We start from the raw sequence: 17,466 nt of genomic DNA, 5'->3' as shown, positions 1-17,466 counted from the left end.
TTTCAAGATTCTTGGAAAATTAAAAGCTGAGCTATATATAATAATCCTTCGGCAAAATTTAATAAAGAATGCCGTCTTCTCCTTTCGGTATAAAGATTTTCTGGTATATTTTGTGCATATACGATATTTAAACTTAGACATATCATAAAGTCTAACATGTACTGCAGCGAGCTTAATAGGAATGAAACACTTTAATCATATCAGTAGCCAGCTTGCAATCGGTTAAAGGCAAGCGTAAGACGTTATCGCGAGCCTCGTTCGGTCGAAACCAAAGAGCTTCTAATAGAACAGTTAATTCAAGCAGTTTCATCCGACTCTCTGATTGGACGATCGTAAAAAATTAATCGAATTCGTGGATGCGGTGCAATATCAAGGGAGCGGTTACGTGATGCAATTCCGTCTCGGCCCATCCGACGACCTTATGGAAAATCGAGTAGATCTCGTGTAGGTGTGCGCGTCCGTGTGAATCTCGATATTTCAGGCCGGCGGTTCTATGATGTTTTAATCGGCTCTCATATATCGGACAATTAAATCGGATACGCAGTGGAGCGACCGCGAAATGAGAATCCTGATTCGCGATTATCGTGCCGCAACTCGTTATCGCGCGTTTATTCTCATTTTCGCAAAGAAACACAGCGATATGGTTAGTTTTACACGCTCATAAGTTCAACTTAACTGACGGTAAGCGAGGTCGGAACGAGCGGCTGGTTGATACACGCTATTTCATTCCATACGTGTCGCACCTGTCCGAGAGACGAAAGTTCAAATGTCGATGTTAACTTGTGCGCGAGAATAATCTCTCTGTGGGTTTTCTCTCTCTTTCTCCCTCTCTTTCTATATGCTAATTGAGAAACGTTATAACTGACGTAAAGTATACATTTTCCGTATCTGTAACACATCGAAAATCGATCTTGGCGTACCTGTTCTGCGTGTCCCATCTCGAATTAACGCGGATAACACGGTTACACCAGCTGCGAAGAGCGTTTAACTTCCCGAGTTAATACCGATAAGAGAGAAACGAGACACGTCTACTATAAACGCATCTATAGGAGAACTCGACGGAGAATGAGAGAGAGAGAGAGAGAGAGAGAGAAAAATCGACAGATGACCAACCTCGAGAGCTTTCGGCGCGGCACTCGTTTATCCGGTGGCAAAAGGGGAGAAAGCCGATACGAGGGTTACGGCCGGAGGAGATAGGGGTGGACTCCTTTCTTAAGACGACGGAAAGTTGGCGGTTTTTCCCTCGTTCGATCGCGACTGCTATCAGCTATCGGTGTTATTAAGGCTTCGGCTCGATTTCCATGCATCTCATCGCGAAGTTGCCGGTCCAAATGGCGTCGGGGATGATAGGATGGGGCTCATAAGTTAGACGAGACGCGACGGAGGGTTCACGGCGCGCGGAGTCGACTAAATCAGAGGGGGGGACAGGTCGTGTACCGGGTAAAGTAGTTAAGATATCGAACGGGGTCGAAGACGAGGGTGGGCCCGCCGCGATTAAGTTCATGCACTCCCCCCCTCCCTCACTCCCTCTTCTCCCGGGTGCGCGCTTTCGATTTTCTATATGGTCCACAGCAGGCCGTCAAGACGAAATTGCGTCACGTAACGGCACGGTAGGAAATTTGTAATCGATTTTAAATTTAACTCGGGAGCGAGAGAGAGAGAGAGAGAGAAAGAGAGAGGGAGAGAGAAAAGAAGGAGAATGTCTAAAGAACACAAAACGCGAAGTATGTCAGATCACAAATAAACGTGGAAGATAAAAAATATGGTAAACTTTACAAAAAAAATCAGAATATCAGTTCAGACAACATAACGTCAAAATTCAGGACATAAGATATTTGAAAAACGTTTTCAAGACGTCCTATTTATGTACTGATTTTAAACATGATGTTGTCCGAGAGAGTAATCAAGAGTAACGTTTTGATAAATTATGTATTTTCTTATCGAACAGCAAGTAACTTCTTTACAAAATAACGAAGGGAGACCGATCCAACGTGCTGACCTGAGTGAATAAATAAGAAACGTCCGTCTGACTCTTATTCTCATCGAAAATGGTTATTTTCCAATATTACATCGCAATCAGTCTCGGAAATTTATTCAATTATCCTTGCGTATTAAAAATGTTTAGAAAGAATGTTTATTATTTGTGGGGAACAGTGACGAGTCTTGGGGGCTACCGTTAGTTCGTATACTTAAGATGTCCCTGAAGCCCGCGAAAGCTACGAATAATGTCGTTAGTATCCTTCGGGGCCCGTCGCGAGGGAGAGATTTCCCGCCATCCTCGGCGCAACCACCTATACGCCGCTCTCTTTTCTCGCCCCTCCTCCACCCTACACCACCACATACATATCCCGGCATCCAAGACGGGAATTTATGATACGTCGTGCATTTATATTCCCGCGCCTCTCATAAATTCTGCTTTACGCGCATGTAAGTGGCTCCACTTTTGTTCATAGATTTCTACGACTGTCAGATTTATGTTTCCGTACGTAGCGCGATTCGACGCGCGAGACAATCCAAGGTTGCGGGAGGAAAGAGAAAGAGAGAGAGAATATGCGCGTAGTCGCTGAGGAAAAGATGCGCAGTCAATACAGTTGCACCGGCGAGACCGTTGGCGCCCGTTACTTTGCGAATCGTGCGGAGGAAGAGAGACTGCAATTCCGAGCCAGTCAGGTATAGAATCGAAGAGCTTTCACACAAAATAACGCATCTCTCAACAATAATATTTAATCTCGATAATAATTGCAACAAGCGAGGAGAAAGAGAGAGGGTTATTTACGATGGCCGTACTGAATCGTCATCGGGCTCCGGTCAAAGCAATTAACGATTAATCGAGAGCATCGCTAATTTCTAACTACGTATATAATTTGTAATAAGATAAATAAAAGACTCGTCGATATTCGCTCGTTAATAATATTGATATGGTCAGTAAGAGCTTGAGCACGATTAACGTAGTGCCGTAGAATAAAGTAATTGTTTGTTGCTTTTAGCGACCCATGAATATTATTAATGTACAATTTGTCGTCCGACGAAGTGCAAAAGTTAACAATCGTGTCCGTGTTGGCGATAAATAAAGCGAACCGAAAGCAACTAGCTGGAGCGGTGACAATTTTAAACATAGGGTTATAGAAAGAGAGAACGAGATAACTTTCCCTCTCTCTCTCTCTCTCTCGTTCCGATGACTAACTTCGCTCTATTGGCTCCCCGTTGGCACCACTGGCGCGTCAGTTAATCGCGGATTACATTAATCGGCGTTCGTCGTTCGGTTAATCGCGGATGAATCTCAACGGTGACGCGGCCCTCTCGGTTCTTCCGTTATAAAACTGCGGATCGGCGGACTTTTTTCGCCCAGACCCCGCGAGGCACTCTCATTCAATGATCGCTCCTACCGTGTCACTCGGGCGGATAAGATTTCCGTACGAGCGCTCGCGGGGGCGACGCCATGTTCCTTCTTTCGTCGTCGCCCGAAGGCTCGTCTGGACGTCGGGCAAGCGCCGATATATCGACGTCGCACGTACGTACGCGCAGCCAAGACGACGACGCAGTCCCGCGCGGAAAGACCCGTCACGGATGGGAACGAACGATGGGATCCGATATTACATACTTGGCGGTATAAGGTGAGCACCACGAGAGCTAAACGAACCTAACCGCAAAAAACGCCGCCGGGCCTTGCCGCCCTCCCCCGTCATTGCGGCGGTATGTATGGGTAGGTTGGGGATTATAATAATTCGCGTCACTGGGTTAAATTTCAATCTGCCGCTCAGGACCGTGATGTATCGGCGGGACTCACCGCTTCGTTAAACGTGCCCGTCGCGCGAGCTTTTGTTGCGCGCACTCGTCGTGATTTCTTAGTCGAACTCGTTTGACGTCGGAAAATGTAAATCAGTGACGGTCAAATACGCTTCTTTCTTGTGTGTTAAAGTTATTATTATGATTATTTTATTATCCACACACACACACACACACACATTATTATTATTTTGCTATACTCGTATATTACACAGTTTTATTACAACATTGTTATATATTACACAGTAAAATATATTGTGTCAAAATAAATTTTTTTAGCAATTGTTTTAATAAATATTTAATATTATAGATATGTCAATTTCATTAATATGAAATATTACCATATTAAATATTACCATTACGAATGAGATTTTAGTCCAAATATTATAATATCGTGTACTAGAAGAAAATGCGTTAGCGTCAATTCATCAACATTTTCAATTTGTGAACAAGTAATACGTTATTTCGACATAAAATGTAGGACTTTCTGGGACATGGGGGAAGATTTAACACCTTATTTTTTGAATTATTATTATTATTATTGTAGTTGTGTTTTCTTATTTTCGTGCTACGGGCAAGCCAATTAATTTAACGCTCGCGGAACGCGGAAGCGGGGCTTGATTGCGCGATAAGTATTTACGCTTCGATGCGAATGACATAACGAACGCGAAGTAACGCGAAGTCCTGATATATCCCGACGCGACAACGGCCGGCGAATAAAATCGCGTTTCGAGCTGCTGTCCATTACGCTGTATTTATTTTTTCTTTATCGTTGGAGAAACGTTTACTTGTTACATTTGATTACTACGTTTTCAATGGTAATTGGCAATTATTTCATGCTGGCTTGTTGAACATGCGCGGAAAATGATATTTAATTTAATACCGCACAATCGCATTACACTAATGGCATCGCGATATTGATTTTCGAAGGAGCTTTATTTGTTGCTTTAACGATGCCGGGAGCGGCGCGGATTTAGCAACCTATGTATACGCATTACGTATGCGAGCTCCTATTAGGACACCTGGGCGTACGGCGAAAGCGGAAATCTCGGGACGATAAATTTGCCGTGGGATATACACCGCCGCCGAGAAAACAACAGTGCAACAGCGCCGAATAATTACGTCATGTCTCGCGGCGTTCTCGACTGCGTCTCTCTCGCATTATCGATTTCAACATCGGCGCGAATTCAACGAATTCTCGCGGAGAAACTATCTCGCGTTGATCTTCGTTCCCGGACGCCTTTTTATCGCGCATTTCACCCCGTCCCTCCTTCCTCGCACGGTCTTCACGCTCGTTCACGCACAATGCACACGATTGCATCGGATTGTATGCCGCCGGGGCGATCACGCTGCGAGCACGCTTCGCGATCATCATTTTCCATTCAGGAATTGAATGGAAGGCGGCCGATGTGTATTTGTTTATCGTCGGGTACTGCGACGACAATGGCAGCGCTCGGCGCGGTGAACTTAATGTTCGTCAAGCATTGTGCGCAATAAGTGTTAGACCCTCTTCATCGTATAATCCCACCGCTGCGAGTACTCACACAGTCGCACGCGCGCATCACACGTAATTCCGCTTCTCGGAGCGCGCGAGTGTCCATGGCGTACGACAGGTGAACGGTCTATGGAATAAAGCCCCGGCGCTGATCCCGTAGTCCAGAGATCTTCAACCTTACCGTGCGACCTGCTTTACTGCCGGCCATTCTGCACTTCCTCCGTCCTTTGACGGCGGAAGCTCCGTGATCCTCCCGCCGTCGTGATTCTATTTCTAAACGCGCCGTGTGGCGCGCGTCGAACATAAATATTTATCAATCGGCGCACTATGTGACGTTAGTACGAGTGAAAAATTTATATACATCGCCGTTCGTCCTCTGAACGCAAATGGTCGATAAATAAAAAAGAAACGCGTATATACGATTGAAAGATGCAAATAAATGTAAAATTGCTTGAAATATCACCGCCGACGGGGTTCACAGTAACTTTGTCCACCTCGCGAAAGAGAAAAAATTTAATCAGTCGCTGTTAAAGCAGCGTAAGCGTTATTCTTCGTTGGTTTATTCGGTTTACGCTTTAATAGTGACTAACGTCAATTTCGTATCGACGTTCTTTTGCCAATAATTCAGATGTTACATGTGAGTCCATGCATCTTTCAATTTAATGCTGCAATTCTGAACAAAATCGTGTAAGACTCGTAACTTATTCTCGTAAGACTCGTAAAAACTTATGATTGGATTTGTAGTTCTATGCGTATCGTAAGACGTATCACACGTGATCACTTGTAATCACTTGTAAATACCTACAATTTCTCGTAAATCTTACGACTAGCAAAAAAACACTGTCTATAAGACGTAAATATTATGAAAAGTCTCTTAGTAATTGTCAAAATATATGAATAAGAAATGTTTAAATTACACGTAAAACTTAATGATTAGTACATACCTCATGTTCAAAATAATCGAAACACTTGAACCTGCAAAGAAATCGATGACCTTCCTCCATATAGCACAGATCTCTAAGGAACGTCTTAAAGATGTCCAGAGGACGTCTTACGTCCTCAAGATATTTCCAGGACGGCACTCGGATAAAATATGATATGTGGACTTTACGCGTAATCACGCGCAACTCCTAAATTACAGGTATCTTACAAGTATCTTACAGGTATATTATAGGGTATCTGTCGCTAAGTATTTCATCCGTCATATACCTGTAATTTAGGTTAATGTGAACGAAAAAGTCCATTTTGTAAACAACCACACAACATTTTGAGTTATTAATTATTGAAAATGGCCAAGTATAGAGGTTTTTTAATCAATAACTCCAAAATTCGCATGATTATTCGCAAAATGGTAAAGGACTGTTTTGTTCAGAATAGCCTAATCTTTAAGAATACAGCGGCTGTTGTATCTAACGATATGTTCAAGGTAATAAATATGTTGAAGGTTCAATATACTGATGTCTGTCGCTAGCTACTATCCTATACTTGTAGATTAGGCGATTTTGAATAAAAAATCCTTTATTATTTTGCAAATAATCACGAAAATTTGTGAGCTATGAATTAAAGAAGCCTCTGTACATGGCCATTTTCAATAATTAATAACTTGGTACAGAACTTTTTCATCATACTGACCTAAACTACAAGTATGACGGATAAAACACTTAGCGACGGACACCTTGTATATATCTGAAATTAGTCACTCATCGTAACCATGAACATGCAATGCAGATGCTAGCACAAAATTGTAGTTTACATAAAACTGTAAATCAGATCCCTATGATTTCTTCGTAAGCTACGATTTTGCAATTTTACGATTTATTCATAAATTCGCTTAGAATCGCAACATAAATTTTATTATTCGTCGTGTTTGTGTGACGTTCATTCGTTGCTAGGATATATATATATATATATATATATATAGATCTTTGCAGTAGAGACCAGTTTTATCCGCGGACAGAAGTATCGTGTGGCCGAAATGAACGCACAGGCGGGTGGGTGGCGCGATGGGTGCATCCGTGTGCACAGTGGACCGGTAATAGCGTCCAGGACGACCGCTATGCAAGCCGCTATGCAACAATGCGCGCATCTATAGCTTCCTCCTTTCTGGCGCGCTCGCGTGCGCGCGCACGGTATCATGACGCTCTTCTAGCTGTCACGTCGCGTCGCGCGCGCATCAAATTTCGTCCGAGAGAGCCGGCGATTTTCCGGCTTGCGGCTCAGCTTTAATCCCCCCCCGACGTCGAATTTTAATACGGCGGGAGAGCATCCACCTGCCACGATTGTGCCTCAAATGCGAAATGTAAATGAAAGGCATGTAACAAAATGCACCTACGCGTCGGGGATCCGTTTATCTGCGCACGCGTCCCTTGAAATATTCATTTAAATTCGCCATATCTCGCGTAATTATAACTTTCGGCCGGCGCTTCTGTTGCGTAGAGTTTATTAGCGACAGCTGGATCCGTTAAATTACGTGTGTGATTTAATTAAATTTTCACCGACGGCGCTCCCCCTCCTGTTCATCCTCCTATACTACCTGCTCTTCCTCCACCCCTTTCCCCCCTGTTGATTTATATTTTCACGCTCGACGCTCGTTAACGCGCGAGACGTCTTTCCGCCGCTGATCGCGATCAGTTTATCGCATTTTATTCCTTGACATCTTCGTACGGGAATCCGCCTGTCCGCGTTCCCGTCGATGCATCGTAACGCCTTGCGGCTCGGCGTGGTTACACGGCTCGATGGATATCTCTTACTCTTTCAGAAATGACATTCATGCACGAGCGCATGAGCGCGGGTGCATAGGTCCGGTCGACTTTAATCGATACATGTGCATTTCTTGTCACTTGACGCTAACGCACGTGTAATACCGTATTCGCCTTGGGGTATCGATCGCGTGTATTCTTGGCTGTTTGAAATTTCCCGTACGTCTTCCGTCGCGCACCGTGGGGGAAGAGGAATGAATTTCATAACGAGATATAAATCGACCGAGATAAAGAGAGCAAAGAGTAAATTTATTAATGCTCCGAGGCAATACCTTTTGAATTTAAAGTTTGAATTAACGACCACTAGAATCTTTGTGTGAATCTAGAATGCTTATATGCCACCACGCTCTGGAAAGGACAAAGGACGGAGGAGAGAGAGTGAATCGAACAGAATAACATTGGCACGTAAAAAAAACAATCAATGATAGTTATTCTCAGATATAAGCAAGAATATTATAATCTTCTTAGAAGATTTTTAGTCTCGAATTGAATTCAAATAATACTTGCATCACTATAAATTCAGTCAAGACTAAAGGCTCCTAAGAAGATTATGATATTCTTGCTTACATATGAAAGTATCTATTCTTAGTTTATATGGGACTAACTTTTTTCGTGTATAAACCTAGGGTTTACCAATGATTACATCTCTCTAATATAAAGCAAAGCTATTTGTAATTCAGCCCTGATCTCTCTCCACTGAATATATAATCGCACAAGATAACAAAAATAATTTATTCACTGGGCGAAATCAAGCTGATTATATTAGAGATGAGAGAGAGAGAGAGAAGTAGAAGGAACACTCGGCTAAGACTGCGATTGATGGAATCTTAACGTTAATCCTATCAGCGCGGGAACACTCACACGCGAAAGCAACGATGCGACTTTCGCGAGTCTGATCTCTCAGAATTACAAGTGAACGTATAGCGCTGCGATCTACTTTCGAGCGGCTCGGTTATCACATTTCACGCTCGAGAGTTTATCTAACGCGATACGCACACGCGGCTCGACACACGGACGTTTTATGTCGGGAGCGACTTAATTTCCGTTGTCAGCCGATCATATGGGCCGATGCGTCGTCTATAAGGCGCATCGTACGTACTCTCTTGCCCGCATTTATCATACAGCACATTGTGCGCGATATCGGCGCTTCGTGCGCTACTCCCGTCGCCGGTTGTTCATGCAACAACGGTGTTGCGGTGTGCATATGTACACCACTCGCGGTTCACTTAAGCTAACGATATCAGTTACCAATTTATTTATACTCCTCCAGCGGCAGGAAAACGAAAAAGCTGCATCACGGTGGGCGAGGGATGGAGGGAGACATGGCCGGGGGAGATTCATAGCACGTGCGATTGTTATTACCGTCGCGATCAGCCAGCGATCCGCAATAACGCACGTCGCCCGCACATCGGCGGATCATGTAATTATAAATAATTTTACGTGTGCGTTCGAACGTAATTATATATAATATTACGATATATCGGATTATTCTGCCGATCGCTCCCCGGGGAGAGCGGCGCCCCGGCTCACTGAAACATTAAACCCGCGGTGTAGTGTCTGAATCATTAAACATCGCCTCCCCCGCACGCCCTGCGTCGCGATCGGCCGACGTCTCGACGATCGTTATTTACACGGTCGTACCGGGGCCTCTTTAAGGTACTCCACGACGACGTTTCGCACGCACTAACGCACTAGAGCGTAAGTGCTCGCAACAGCCATTATATCCGCTATATGCCCCGCGATATCGCCTTCCCTGTGGGGTGCAAGGCTGCACATGCATTCGGGCAATATGGTTACGCGGCTCACTAAAGTTAAACACGTTCCTTGCATAACAACATCCCGCGTGCGCGCGAGTATACACGCTAGGGAAAGAGAGAGAGAGAGTACACAGAAACAAACACCGATAGCGGCGATGCGCACGGACGGCGCGCGCGACCGTTACGCGTTGTCGTCGGCACGGCTTCTCTCTCCCGCTCCACGCGAGAGAAGAGCGCGACACGCGTGCAAGGGAGGATGCGATAACGTCGGTGCGATGCAGCGGCAGCGCGGAAAGTGCCGCAGCCACCATCCGCTTGTCAAGTAATTGCGTTACGTATTGACTTAGTTGGCAGAGGGGAGGCGCGGCAGCTTAGGCGAGCGAGCAGGGCGGACCGCACGAGGCTAGCTTGAATATTAATTACCTGGCAATTTCGAATTTAATGGCCTCCGATCGTCGCTGTCGCGCGAGACTTTCGGCGAGCTCTCTCTCTCTCTCTCGCGCGGAGATTCTCTCCTCCGTGGCGGCGATCGATGTCGGGCTTCCATCGAATTCGCCGAGCGAACCAGTCGAATCACGCTGGATCCCCGCGAAATCGGTGAATCTAAAGTCGATGGAATATATTTCAAAGAAGCGACCACGCGGGTTCTGATACGAGACGGAGGTGGTAAATCTGAATTTTACTTCCGCGTTTCCCTCGTTACGATCGCGAGTGATCGGTTAATGGGAGAGTGGTAGAAATGAAAGCCCCAGTTACCGGAATTACAATCTCGAAAGCATGGATTTTCGATTATATCGTGAGCTGAAGAGAGAGCGGGAAGGAGGGAGAGAAAGAGGGGGAGAGAGCTCAGCGAATTGTTATTTAAATAGCTTCACGAGCGAAGGGCGATCGCTTTATTTTATTATGAGCTTATCAACTCGCGATAGCCGTCGGCGTAAAGAGAAAAAAAAACTATTCGGCTTATCGATTTTTCCGGATAAATTAGTTCCGCCATTATCAATGCGTCACGCACGCTGCATGCTTCCGATTATAACCTGTCGCGGTGTTATGCCCTTTAATTCCGCCGAGTGGAATTCGCGGAAAAAAAATAGAAAAAAAAAAGGAAAAAACTTGGCGGCGATACGTCGATTTCGTGCCCACGCTGAATGGCGCTTTTAACGCGCGGCCGCGATAAAAGTTTAATGCGACACGACTCGCAGCCATGAAATTTTCAATCAACAGACTTTCGTTTTACCCGAGACAGATTGTTGCACTCGCGCGCAACGGGAAACGGCATACGCTCGTTCTAACGCCGGTCAATCAACACGCATTCAACGTACACAACCGTGTCCGATATCCCGATCTAATACCAGGTAAGTGCCGCAATTTACGACGACGCGGCACTTTATTGGGAAGTGCGGCTCCCGAAAATAAAAGAGGAAAAATGTCGGGCCGTTCCTTCGCGCTGTAATTTGCATTACTCTCGGAGTCGCGCGGGTATTACGGAATATCGGCTCGCGATGAGGCGTCGATGTTTTTTGAATGAAGATGGCTGGAAACGAAAAATCTTTTTGTAAACCACATAAAGGCCAAACCTACTAATGAATCTTGCATTTTAAATAATTTCACGCGAACTTCGCTTCATAAACATTGTCTTCATGCGAGATTTGTGTAGCGAAATATTTAACGTTAGCAGTTAATAGATTATTAAAAGGATGACTCGTGTTAATTAAACTTTAAAAAATCATCCCGATACGGGCCGAAAAATCTATTGTCGTAAAGGAGCACGTTTGATTCGCGATATTCCGCGTAACAGGACGCGTTAAATGAATATAACTCGCAATTAATTACACGTTGCATACATCCCTTATCTCGTATTTGTACTTTATCAAAGTATCACTGCATCGAACACGCACGCGCGAGTCGCAGTAATATTTTTACTTTTATCGCTCGAAGCGCGTACGGAGAACGACGATCGATTATCCGTTAATCCCTCGGGTCGAAATAACGAAATGTGGTATGTATGAATGATATTTATGGTGTTACGCGTAATTACGGCGCGCCGTTATTCTTTACTTGTTCGAAATATTTTCCAGAAATGACACGCTGGACACGCACGAGCCGTGCGAAGCGTGAATGCTTCCCGGGTTCGACGTCGTGATAAAAAATGATTTTCTCGTTACGCAGCTGTGAAATATTTCGTCTCAGTCATTTTTTTTATAGTTTTTAGGGGAGATAATTCCTCTATGCCGTGTATAGACACGGTGAGTCAGTAGCGCTCTGACCGGCGAAAATATATTTCACCAACATATCGAGCAAATCCACGCGGCTATTACCACATTTCACCAATTTTCTTTTTACTTTTCGGTTTTACTACACGCCGCGCTGTATGCACTTTTTAGCGATACATATCGCGCGCCTTTGTCTCCGGATAACGTATTACGCGTAAAACTTAACTACTTCCTCGCTCGCATTTTGGAATACTTTATGAAAATGTAATATCGTGACTAACGGGATAACGAGGTGCTGATGTAAATGGTGCGAAAGTTCCATTCGCATGCATATCCGCGCGACGCGATGCGACCGGGATGATTTCTTTAATTAAAGCAGGAGTGATTGTCGAATGGTTTGATGATTGGTACGCAAATGATCGGTTTAAAGGGTAGGGAAAGGATTGCGACTTGGTGTGGACACAACATCGAAATACTTTTCTACGATGCTAACTATAATTGTATAATTTCTTCATTTTCCTTATCTATCGAATAAAAGCCGGACATTTTTAATTAATAGTCATTATTGGAGTTGCCGATGCACTGAGAGAAAAATTCTTAATCTCATTAACAAATTATTCAATACAATATGTGTTTAAGTTTAATATTAAAAATATTACAGTAGCGCAAAAATAAGTTTTCCGACTAATTATTTCACTGTGAAAAATTATAGTCGTGAAATATATCAAACATTGTTTCTCAATATAGGACTATTTCGTCGCGATCACGCCGATAATAATGGATGCGGAACGGAATTTGCTCACACACGCAGATACAGACGTGTCTCTCGAAAGCAAAGCGCGCAAAAAAGAATTCTCATAAAAGAAAAAGAAAAAGGATCCTCTTTTCTTCTTAAATTCGCAGCTCGTTCCACGTTGAGAGCGGCGGGAGAGCGTTTACCTTGCGGAGCTTCGGCCATCAGGGGAAGCCCCTCGGTGATCCTCGCGAGGAGGTACGTCCTTTCTCCGGAGAGAAGAAAGAGACACGGAGCCGAAATAAAACAGACGTCGGATGGCAGTCGTTGAATTTTGAGCCTCTCCCCGTCCCTCCTCGTCTGCGAGGTGTTCGTCATCGTATACATATACGTGAGTAAGCAACGTGTGTAAGATATGGCGGCACGTTTCCGCGGTGCATCGCACGTAAGAATGCTACAGAGAGCTACGTAAATGGCACATTTCCTTTTGTGCATTCTAGCATAGCGCGCAGTCTTATTCGTGGCCCAACCTGCATTTAATCGACTCGCGTAAACGCTTACTAAACGACAACTTGTCAACGGTATCGTTGATAAACGAAAATATTTGGAGAACTGTCTTGCGTCGCGAGAGCTAATAAGTTATATTCCATTGCCGTTTGTTTTATTCGGATACGTGGTGCCGTTTAAAAAGTTAAACAGTTGGCCCGTTAAATCACTTTCTTAGAAATTCTTCAACATTTTAGCTGCATGTATGATGGATTTGTAAAGTTAGGAAACAATTGACCATTCGGAAACTGAAATATTTGCAAGTAAAGATGACACTTTTTATAAATATTCCTCGATTTCTATTTTTAACCTTCTATTTTTAATTTCCCTTAAACCACATTTAGAATTTTAACGACAAACTATTAATATAATATTAAAGACTAATATAGACATTGTACACACAATTTAGAATCATTGACTACTTTACTTGGAAAATATAGCTGTAGGAAATTTATAATTTATTATAACAATTACAACAATACCAGCGATATATATGCATGTACACATATTTAAATACTTACATACTACCTTCTAGCATCTCTCTATCAGCTCGACTAACCTATAAATATAGCATTAATATGAAAAATAAAAAGTAAATAATATGATATCTCCGTGTTTGTAATATTGCGTGTACATTTGTCTTCATTTCGCTGAAAATTAACACTTATTACTTAGATATTTAAATAAAGTATTGTAGGAAAGAATTTTTTTCAATAAATAATAAACTTATGTAAGGGCCTCTTAGTATCGTGAGATACTATTAACTGAAAATCCCGCGGACTCTACGGACCAACTAGCTTAAACGTGAAAAAATCGGCCGGCGGGAGGGGCTCTCGGGAGAGACCGAATTTATCAAATGCAATTAACGTAACATCGTGTTTTTCGTAGGAGTTGCAAGCGGGAGACGGGGTTTTGCTCATTAGACTCCGGTAGTTTTTAAATCGTACCTTCATGGCAAATATTTGACGAAAGAAACGGGGAGAGATCATTAAACATATACGTCCGCACCGACGTTGATGTTAACGAAAGCAGTCTATTCAGCGGAAAAATTCGCTTTGAATCGTAACAAGGGTATATTAATGTCCGTTGTGAGTCGGCTTTCACGCGCGTGAAAAGCTTCCTCCACTGAACGGACATTGACTGTTTCGCGAGGAGGTACAAGAACGCATATATCGGGCAAAATAAAATGGCAACTCCATTACCCGCCCTTCGGTGATTAAATACATGACCGGCGCAGAACAGTGACATCCATCGTCTGCACCGCGAATGTGAAGCTGTTATTACCGTATTATGCAAACGCGATGTTGTATCATATTACAAAGTTGCCAGTCGCTACGTCATTGTTTCTCGCACGCTTTTTTTCCGGCGCTGCGTTCTCCCTCCCCTTTTCAACCCTTCCTTCTGATTTTTCTCTTTTACCCGCGCACCTACCTATCGGACGTTGCCTCGAAACGTATTATCACGCAGTGACGTAAGCAAATGTTGACGGGATAAAAGGCAAAGATTACCATGAGTCGACCGGCGACGCTGTTCGCACGGACCACTCGAGAAAATGGAGAAGTAAGAAAAAAAATTGAGAAAATGCGCGTGGAAACGCAATATGAAAGAATTGCACGCTCGATGGTAGCTATCATCGGCGACGACGTTTCCGTAAGATTTTCCGCGATGTTCCTTAAGCAGCAATTGACTGTGAAATGTAATCGCGTTTCACGCATGCGAGTACGCGAGTCTCGTGTTTCCGGCGGCTTCGCGTTTCCAGCTAATATATTTATAGCGCGCAAACACGCGCGCGCCGCGCACATAGAGGGGGGGGGGGTGCTTCGCGTGGCCGTGCGTACACGTACGTGCGTATCTGGTTTATTCGGCGACGGCCTCGCGCGAGAGAACACTGATAGGGCGCACAATGCAACGTTGGAAAAAGAGCGAGCGAGAGAGAGAAAAAGTACACCGGACACAATACGAAAGCTAGAAACGCGGCGTAAAACTGTGAAGCGAGACCGGCATCGTAATTTACTCTTTACGGCCGGGCTTTCCCAAATCCCTTCTAGTACCTTCCCCGACACGCACAGAACTCGCTCGTCGTCGCGACATCGGGCCACGTTGGGCTTTGCGCGTGTGGTCAGCGTGGGAACGCAGCGTACACGCTCGATGCACCGGGATGCCTCCTGACCCTTTCCCCGATGTTGCTGAAAATTTTCCAGAGGCTATTTATCGTGTTTACGTCCCGGCCAAGTTTGGCTACGTGTAATTTGTGATCTGGCTGGCGCCCGGTAAATCGTGTTACCATTGCTTGGGGCGAAATGAAACTGGCTTTATTAATCAAATATTACGAGTGCTGTCCGGCACGACGGAGAATGTCGCGAAATATTTTTCAACTCTTTCTCTCTCTCTCTCTCTCTCTCTTTCTCTTTCTCTCGGAGAATTTCCTCGAAAATTCGGCCGGTAGAATTTCACCGATGTAGAACATATTAATGTAGTATTAATCGGAGAATTATTTACAATGAACGGAAATCGCGTTTCAGAGAATTACACGCGTGACAAAATTGCGAATATCAATTTATTCGACAGATGTGCCTCTCGCCAAGTGCTAAATGTATCTCTGGAACGCTTTTCTTCGGATTCATTAAAACACGTTTTGACGTCGGAGCATTGAATGAATCTAGGGAGGTATATCTCTCGTAATACCTCTCGTAGTATCTAATTAGGATGGATGGCCGGCTATATCCTTAATGCAAATATCAAGTCAATTTTATACAGATGAAAAGGAATTTCGCTCGAAATAAATTGCAAGCTCACGTTGTGTATCCAATATCGTTGGAGCAATTCAACACAGGGGCTTTGTAGAGCTTCGAGGCATAAGGGCGCCGTCGGAGAAAGTAAAGGGCTTCCGGTACCCATTTCACAAGTCATTGAAAGCTCCACTGATATTATTTATCCTGAAGAGGGAACCTTGCGGCGGAGAAACGCGAGTTTGGAAGTAATTTTATTTATTTATCAGTATTTTCGCAATTCTGAAAATAATATATTTTGCATCGATATTGAGATAAATCGAAGGACGATTCTTTTTTTTTGTTTTAGCAACAGGTATAGCGCATAGAACGATATAGCGAACGCGAATCTGTTAATTCGATTGAAACATGAGTTTCGCTTTTACGAAAATCCCTCAATACCTTCGATACGGCTTATTTTTCAGCTCGGTAACGTTACGCAATTAGGAACCTGGATTTTTCGCGAGACTGTACTTTCGCGAAAACTGAACTCCACACGACGAGGTTTTGAAAGATTAAAAATATCTCCAAAATATCCACAAAAGATTAAATATATCCATAGAAAAAAAGAGGAAGAGAGAAACGACGATGCAGCGGTCTTTTTTGCAATTCTTTCAAATCTCCCGGAACTTATTGAAATAATACGAGACATGTTACACACAGTTATTATTTGAATTCTCAATATTTGTTAACGCGGCTGATTTTAAAAGTCACACCCTTCTCGCCGCGCCCGCTTGATTTGCTTTTATTATTTGAATACCACTCCCGCGACGGGCAAAATAAATTTTGGAAAGAATACAGAAGGGACTATAAAAATATTTTTCCACGTACGCATGGCGCACGCAGTTGTCATTTCCCTACTTCATCGGCAAAAATACGCCTCGTTGTTCGCGAAGCGGCGCATAAATCCGTCGCCGCCGCGGCGTCGAGCTGTCGAATTATTACGCGACAACCTCAGCGGATGTGCCGGATATTTCCTACCGTCTCCCTCTTCTTCTCGAGATAACTTCCAGAGTTCGTATTATTGTTTTGCGTCCGTGTCGCTTTTATTTTGCCGTCGAGTTGCGATCGCCGCTTTTGCAAAGTTATCCGTATGCGAGTCGGGCCGAGATTAAAGTTCGGATTGAACGGAGGGAGTACTTGCTCGGAATTGGTTCGAATTGAGGTTAATTAAGGATTAAGAGTAAGGAAGCATTCGTAGAGTGTAAGGCGCGCAGATCTAAAGTTCCGGACGGATAACAGCGGGCACGCTGCCGCATCGGCGACGTCGCGTGCATCTCTCTCACCGGCGCGCACAGTCTTTGATTCGTGGCGAATATTGTCATCAACTCTGGAGAATCGTTAAAAACTTTATGGCTTGTTAACTTGGGCGCGAGTTATTGGGAGAACGGGAGGGGGGGGGGGGGGTAAAA

At 44.1% G+C, this 17,466-nt stretch overlaps 1 protein-coding gene across 1 annotated transcript in view; it reads left to right on the top strand.

The window, feature by feature from the left end:
• Positions 1–3,113: 3,113 nt before the first annotated feature.
• Positions 3,114–17,466, top strand: part of LOC106746360 — a 196,153-nt gene continuing 181,800 nt past the window's right edge. The window contains exons 1-2 of the mRNA XM_014622905.1: positions 3,114–3,614; positions 12,911–13,131. Of these exons, the coding sequence (XP_014478391.1) occupies positions 3,373–3,614; positions 12,911–13,131 (463 nt within the window). The 5' untranslated portion in view covers positions 3,114–3,372. The remainder of the gene's footprint in view (positions 3,615–12,910; positions 13,132–17,466) is intronic.

Source organism: Dinoponera quadriceps, unplaced genomic scaffold (assembly GCF_001313825.1).
Source record: "Dinoponera quadriceps isolate SergipeBrazil2010 unplaced genomic scaffold, ASM131382v1 scaffold566, whole genome shotgun sequence".
NCBI classification, from domain to species: domain Eukaryota; kingdom Metazoa; phylum Arthropoda; class Insecta; order Hymenoptera; family Formicidae; genus Dinoponera; species Dinoponera quadriceps.
Note: the sequence above shows the minus strand (reverse complement) of the source record. Positions and strands in the feature narration are given on the sequence as shown.